This window comes from Oncorhynchus keta, chromosome 10 (assembly GCF_023373465.1).
Source record: "Oncorhynchus keta strain PuntledgeMale-10-30-2019 chromosome 10, Oket_V2, whole genome shotgun sequence".
Lineage (NCBI taxonomy): Eukaryota > Metazoa > Chordata > Actinopteri > Salmoniformes > Salmonidae > Oncorhynchus > Oncorhynchus keta.
Window position 1 is genome coordinate 73,075,271 of NC_068430.1, and position 8,075 is coordinate 73,083,345.

Sequence of the window (8,075 nt, forward strand, 5' to 3'; positions counted from 1 at the left end):
TGAGTGTGTGGTTAGAGTCCAGTGAGTGTACTTCAAGCCTGTACAAGAGAGTGATTGTTAATAACATAAGGGGGTCAATGTAAATAGTCCAGCCATTTGATTAACTGTTCAGCAGTCTTATGGCTTGGGTGTAGAAGCTGTTAAGGAGCCTTTTGGTCCCAGACTTGGTGCTCCGGTACCACTTGCAGAGAGAACAGCCTATGACTTGGGTGGCTAAAGTCTTTGACAGTTTTTTTAGGGCCTTCCTCTGACTGCTGTGATGGCAAAAACCTGTTGAACTGGATCAATAAAGATGTATTGTGTTGTAGGTCAAGAGGGAGCCATCGTCCTCTCACTCCAGCGCCGACCCGACCTGGGCCAATCACAGGAGGTCCTCGGAGCCTTCGTGGGCTCCCCAGGGATCTAAGAGGACTTTCACCCCTCCACTGGACTACTCCCTCAACGACAAGCCTTTCCCTGAGAAGAATGGATCCTCTCAGTCTGGTAAACTAACTGTGCTCACGCCTGACCAGCAGATCTCAGCCAGGTTATTTGTGGCAGGCAACTGTTTTCCATTGCAACTGTGATGGCAATTGTATTTAGCAGGAGCTCTTTCCAAAGGTGACTGATTCCATTATTAGTAAAAAAATATATATATAATAAAAATCAACTCTGTAACCTGCCTAGTAATTAGTGCTGAAATAGAAACGTTTATCACGTGAAACGCTTCAACTGTCAAATGTCTGTTTTTAACCCCCCTGTCCTCTTCTCTCCTTCCAGCCGGGGAGGCGTGCTGTGAGCTGTGCGGCTTTGACTTTGAGAACCGCACGGCGCTGGCGAGCCACGCCCGGGCCCACCTCCGCCAGCTGGGGGTTAAGGAGTGGAGGGCAGAGGGTGTGAAGGCCTCCCCCATCGAGTTGCTCAGCGCCTGGATCCAGAGGCAGCCCCACAAGGCCGCGGAGATCCACCGCCAGTACCGTGACGGTGACCGCAACATCAGGTTTAAGGTGAGTGTTACATCATCTATTACAAACTGGGTGGTTTGAGCCCTGAATGCTGATTGGCTAATAGTCATGGTATATCAGACCATATACCACAGGTATGACAAAACATTTATTTTACTGCTCTAATTACGTTTGTAACCAGGTTATAATAGCAATAAGGCACCTCAGAGGTTTGTGGTATATGGCCAATATACCACGGCTAAGGGCTTTGTCCAGGCACTCCACGTTGCATCGTGCATAAGGACAGCCCTTAGCTGTGGTATATTGGCCTTATACCACGCCCTCTCTGGCCTTATTGGTTAAGTATAGCGCCCATTAAGTTTGGATCTAATTGCTCTGTGGCAGTGGGGCTGATCACCGAATCTTGGATTAAAAGCAAGTGACAATCACATCCCCTCAAGTGCATGACGTTTAGGCACTTTCCAGCTGCTTAGTTCTGTGACAGGAGTGCTTCAACTCTCAGTCTCGGAGAGCGGCTGGGTTTCGTCCTTGCTTTTCTAAACAGTAGCTGAGGCTTGGGGAGACGAGATGAGTGGACAGATATTGATTTAAATTGAGAGCAAAGTGGCAGGTTGACACCAATAAAATAACAGTGGTCTGTAGTTGCTAACATCAGTCTGTGTGTGTGCTGTATGCTATTTCTACTACCAATCCAACTTAGAGGGAAAACTATTTCACCAACACTTGATTCCTTTTCCCCTTCCAGAGGAACGCCCCGTCCCACTTTCCCTCCACAGACTCAAGCTCCTTCCCCTCGGGAGCCCAGAGGGCTGTGGTGCTGGGGCGCAGGGCGGGCCGAGAGGTGGCCAGGGTCGCTGGGGGTTCGTCCAGGGCAGCTCAAGGTCAAAGGTCACAGGGGGAGACGGGACACTCGTCATATCACCATCATACCGTCACTCATACGCAGTCCCAGGGGGCTAGAGGAGACTTCAACCACATACGCTCTCCTAGAGGTGAGAGATGTAAACCGACTCAAACGTGCATGTGCACATATACACACACACACACACACCCCTACAGAACTTTCTAACTGTTTGCCCTCTGATTTGAAACCCCTTTCCAACCCGTTCTGCCAGGTTTTGAGCGGCGGGTCCCTAAACACACCGCCCATACGGAGGGAGCAGAAGGGGACGGTGGCTCTCAACAACCCCCCCGGTCAGGAAACATCCCTTCCCTGGTTCCCAGGCCTCCCTCCACTCCTCTGGTCAAACAAGTGGGCAAAGAGTACACCCTCAAGTGCAGGTGAGCTGATTGCCAAAATGCTGATAGTTTAATGTACGCTGAACTCAGATTGCCTGAGGTCACACACTTGTATGATTTGTTATTGGCATCGTACGAGGGTCTCTGCACTACAGGTTCCACAATGTTTCAAGTGGTTTAAGCGCTGGTCTGTTTGTATATTAATATTAACCAACCTTCTCTCTCTTGCTTTCTGTTCTATTCCATCCCTCAGGTTCTGTGAGGCAGTGTTCCATGGATCTCAGTCAGTACAGGAGGACTGGATCAGACACCTGCAGAAACACATCCTGGACCTCCGCTTCAACAAGGTCTGTCCTCCCCCTGACCCAGAACGGCTCCTGGTCCCGGGCATCGAACCCTCAGCCACCACCACCACCCCGGTCCTTCTGGCACCACTGGTGGTTTAAATGGTTCACTACTATGGCTACACTCACTGCATTTCCCTTATTACCACTTAGTTGGATCGTCTTATCTGTTGTTTTCCTCAAAGGACTGTTGAACTCAGTCTACACTGTGGTAAAAACACCTAATAAGGTGTGTGTGTGTGTGTGTGTGTGTGTGTGTGTGTGTGTGTGTGTGTGTGTGTGTGTGTGTGTGTGTGTGTGTGTGTGGGGGGGGGGTGATGTGTTCATTTATTTATTCAGTGTTAAAGGAATGACTTGGTTTGAATGATAACTGCACAAAGTGGATATACTGTAGCACTAGTCTTGTCCACCAGCTGTGTCTCTCTCTAGCTGTTAGCCTGGGGATAAGGTTAGTGTAGCACAGACATAGCTGTACCAGCCTCATATCAACTCTAGAGGGCCTACTTGGGCCAGTTGAAGAAGTCTACTCTTCAGTAACTCCTCTTGCTGGGTTAACTTAGACATGAGTCACCTGAAATCAATATCTATCTACCAGATGACACATTCATACCATCAGTAGTCTAGTAATGTCATATTCCATGTCTTTATTGGGATGTTTATTGCACATTGCTTCATAGAAACCTAAATTCATAGTAGTCTATACGATTGAATAATTTCCATGAGACTGTAGTCAGTGATGTCACTTGAAGAAGTCAAAGCTCACCTGAGCATTAAATACATTCCCTTGTTTCAACTGTTCCAAAGCAGTGTGGCATTATAGGTTGCATTGCAGAATAGCAGGAAGGAAGCATGTTCACTTTAGAATTATGGTCTGAAATGTCCCTATTGTACAGGAATTTGTATTAGATTTTTAATGAATTCTGTTTTTTAAATGTAGAACTGTTTTCTGAAGTAAATAAATATAAGACAAGGTTTTTATATTTGTCTTGAATTCTTCTGTAATTAGGTGGTTTGAAGGCTGCAGAGCCAGACAGAATACCAGGACGTGTACTCAGAGCATGCGCTGACCAGCTGACGCTTTCAACCTACAGTGCCTTCAGAAAGTATTCACATCCCTTGACTTTTCCACACTTTCTTGTGTTACAGCCTGAATTTAAAATGGCTTACACACAATACCCCATAATATCAAAGTGGAATTATGTTTTTTGACATTTTTACAAATTCATTAAAATTGAAAGCTGAAATGTATTAAAACCCTTTGTGATGGCAAACCTGAATAAGTTCAGGAGTAAAGTGGCAACTCACATAAGTCACATAAGCATGGTGTAATAATGTGCAATAATAGTGTTTAACATGATTTTTGTATGACTACCTCATCTCTGTCCACCACACATACAATTACCTTTAAGGTCCTTCATTGAGCAGAGAATTACCAAACACAGATTGAACGACAAAGACCAGGAGGTTTTCCAATGTCACGCAAGGGCACCTATTGGTAGATGGGTAAAAATAAAAAAGCAGACATTGAATATCTCTGAGCATGGTGAAGATTATTCATTCACTTTGGATGGTGTCAAATACACCCAGTCATTACAAAGTTACAGGCGTCCTTCCTAACTCCGTTTGCCAGCGAGGAAGGAAAACCACTCAGGGATTTCACCATGAGACCATTGGTGACTGGGAAATAGTTACAGAATTTAATGGCTGTGATAGGGAGAAAACTGAGGATGGATCAACAACATTGTAGTTACTCCCACAATACTAACCTAAATGACAGAGTGAAAAGAAGGAAGCTTGTACAGAATAAAAACTATTCCAAAATATGCCATCCTGTTTGCAATAAGGCACTAAAGTAAAACTGCAAAATTGTTACAAAGAAATTAACTTTCTGTCCTGAATACAAAGTGTTATATTTGGGGCAAATCCAACACATCACATCACTGAGTACCTCTCTTCATATTTTCCAAGCATGGTGGTGGCTGCACAATGTTATGGGTATGCTTGTCATCAGGCAAGGACTAGGGTAATTGTTTAGGATAAAAATAAATGGAATATAGCTAAGCACAAGCAAAATCCCTAATGATACATCAGATGACCTGGCCTCCACAATCACCCAACCTCAACCCAATTGAGAGGATTTGGGATTAGTTGGACCAAAGAGTGAAGGAAAAACAGCCAACAAGTATTCAGCATATGTGGGAACTTCTTCAAGACGGTTGGAAAAGCATTTCCAGGTGAAGCTGGTTGAGAGAATGCCAATAGTGTGCAAAGCTGTCATCAAGGCAAAGGTTGGCTACTTCTAGAATCTCAAATATAAAATATATTTTGTTTAGTTGAACACTTTTTTGTTACTACATGATTCCATATGTGTTATTTCATAGCTTGATCTCTTCACTATTATTCTGCAATGTAGAAAATAGTACAAATAAAAAGAAAAACCCTTGAATGAGTAGGTGTCCAAACTTTGACTGGTACTGTATATATATACACTACCATTCAAAAGTCTAGGCCTCTTCCTCAGGCCCCTTCCCTGTTGGCGTTGAGACTGTTTTGCAGGTACTATTTAATGAAGCTGCCAGTTGAGGACTTGTGAGGGGTCTGTTTCTCAAACTAGACACTCTAATGTACTTGTTCTCTTCTCAGCTGTGCACCGGGGCCTCCCCTCCCTCTTTCTATTCTGTTTAGCGGTAGTGCGCTGTTCTGTGAAGGGAGTAGTACACAGCGTTGAACGAGATCTTCAGTTTCTTGGAAATTTCTCGCATGGAATTGCCTTCATTTCTCAGAACAAGAATAGACTGAGTTTCAGAAGAAAGTCTTTGTTTCTGGCCATTTTGAGCCTGTAATCAAACCCACAAATGCTGATGCTCCAGATACTCAACTAGTCTAAAGAAGGCCAGTTTTATTGCTTTAACCAGAACAACAGTTTTTCAGCTGTGCTAACATAATTGCAAAAGGGTTTTCTAATGATCAATTTAAAATGATAAACTTGGATTAGCTAACACAATGTGCCATTGGAACACAGGAGTGATGGTTGCTGATAATGGGCCTCTGTACGTCTATGTAGATATTCCATAAAAAATCTGCCGTTTCCAGCTACAAGTCATTTACAACATTAACAATGTCTACACTGTATTTCTGATCTATTTTATTTTATTTTAATGGACAAAAAATGTGCTTTTCTTTCAAAAACAAGAACATTGCTATGTGACCCCAAGCTTTTGAGCGGTAGTGTACTGTAGATTCTGTATACTGTATATCTACTTTTTTTTTTTTATCTTTATCTCTGCATTGTTTAAAAAGGACAAGTAAGTAAGCGTTTCACTGTTAGTCTACACCTGTTGTTTACAAAGCATGTGACTGATACAATTTGATTTGACTGATTTGAGGTCAAGACATCAGTAATGTCTTTTCCAAGGTTCCTTGTCTAATGAAATTAGGCTGAGACAACAATGTAAATAAATCCAACAGATGACTGAAAGTGACTGTCTGTTGCACCACAAGACACAGACCCAAGACGTACACAATGAGCTACAAGAGGCTGGCTAGCAGGGTAAATCGAGAAATTACTGTCCACTCCTGTATATACTTTTTTATCCAAACTTCTACATACAGTGCCTTACGAAAGTATTCGCCCCCCTTGAACTTTGCGACCTTTTGCCACATTTCAGGCTTCAAACATAAAGATATAAAACTGTATTTTTTTGTGAAGAATCAACAACAAAAAATGTCAGTCTCTCGATGTGCAAAACTGATAGAGACATACCCAAAGCGACTTACAGCTGTAATCGCAGCAAAAGGTGGCGCTACAAAGTATTAACTTAAGGGGGCTGAATAATTTTGCACGCCCAATTTTTCAGTTTTTGATTTGTTAAAAAAGTTTGAAATATCCAATAAATGTCGTTCCACTTCATGATTGTGTCCCACTTGTTGTTGATTCTTCACAAAAAAATACAGTTTTATATCTTTATGTTTGAAGCCTGAAATGTGGCAAAAGGTCGCAAAGTTCAAGGGGGCCGAATACTTTCGCACGGCACTGTACATAATTATATCCTATAAAATAGCAGGCCCATCCGTCCTTCATTGCTGACAATGCCACGTGTCAATTGGTAGTCTTACAGTATGTCCAATTCTTCCATATAGTGTAGTTGTAAAAAATAAACAAACCGTTATAGTTGACTTGGCCAAGAACAATGACCAATTCCTTCATGTCAAACCGAACCAAAATAGAACTTAAAACTTGAGTGTCATGTCGTCAGGTTTGAATCCATCACAAACACTTTCTTTCACAAAACCCTCTCAGAATCCAAACAATTCAAACTATTTCTATACAAGTAAAATAGAACCCTATCATTTTCACTCTATTCCACGTTTTCTCTCATCCAAACCTCATTGTTGTGTCTTTGGGCTTCAGTAACACATTAGACTGAGGACATCTGACAGCGACTTCACACCAATTCAGTCTGAAGCAGAGGGGGCTGGTGGGAGGAGCTATATGAGGATGGACTCATTTTAATGGCTGGAATTGAATGGAGTCAAACATGTAATTTCCATATGTTTGATACCGTTCCATTGATTCCATTCCAGCCATTACAATGAGCCCGTCTTCCTATAGTTCCCTCCACCAGCCTCCACTGGTCTGAAGGAATGTTGAAAAGGTTCAGTGCTGATGAACAGTTCAGTACATGTTTCCCCATAACTGTGAGACTGAGACTGTGGCTATCTGGCCTGGGTTAAAATAATATTTCAAATATTTCAAATACGTTAATCGTTTCATTGAGTCTGCCGAGCATCTGAGATTAAGAGGGTTTGAATTTTGGGACTGTTCCATTGGTGCCATTGCTGCCAGTAAAGCCTATTATTCAAACTCAAATAAAAGCCCAGCTAAAGTACTACATCAGAATTGGGTTGCCTGTGTAGATGTAGCCCAACACTATTTGAACCCAGGTCTGGTGGTGGTGGCCATGGCTCCCTTCACACAATACAAAGCTAGGACAGCTTCCCAGTATTGACAGTAGCAGGCCTGGGATATTAATTTTATTGCCTGTATAAATCATTTCTGGCCAGTGGCTACAGTTCTCCCTGATGCTGCAGCCTTCCACTCCCTACTGTTTCATCAGTCTGTTGTATTGTTAATCACTAACCTCCTAGACTGGACCCTGGGGAATGGTAGTCGTTAAATCAGTATTAGGTCTGCACTCAACAATCTACTTTAGATAAACCACACTTAAAAGATTGATGCAAGTTGTATTTCAGTCACATAGAGTAAAAAACGATCTACACTAGATGGTGAAGAATGAAGATCGATGAGTTTTATTTCAGTTGTGTTTCAGCCAAATAAAGTGACAATCTATGTCCCACAGATGACCTACTACTCTAGAAGTTTTAGAATAGAAGATCAATGATACTTCTATAGCAGTCAAATAGAGATGCAGAAAATAACAAATATTCAGGCGTTTTTTACTTTGCTAGTGGAATAGGCTGGCTGGTAAATAGGTTGTGTTGGTACAATATGAGTATCTCTAAGATGTTTGACACGTTTTTAGTTTTG

General features: G+C 42.5%; 1 protein-coding gene across 1 annotated transcript in view; it reads left to right on the top strand.

Annotated features, from left to right (window-relative positions):
- The window catches only part of LOC118373590 (protein Wiz-like), a 3,176-nt gene extending 127 nt beyond the window's left edge, over positions 1–3,049 (top strand). Inside the window, exons 2-6 of the mRNA XM_052526080.1 lie at positions 309–483; positions 760–986; positions 1,690–1,936; positions 2,060–2,225; positions 2,437–3,049. Of these exons, the coding sequence (XP_052382040.1) occupies positions 309–483; positions 760–986; positions 1,690–1,936; positions 2,060–2,225; positions 2,437–2,629 (1,008 nt within the window). The 3' untranslated portion in view covers positions 2,630–3,049. The remainder of the gene's footprint in view (positions 1–308; positions 484–759; positions 987–1,689; positions 1,937–2,059; positions 2,226–2,436) is intronic.
- Positions 3,050–8,075: the final 5,026 nt, after the last annotated feature.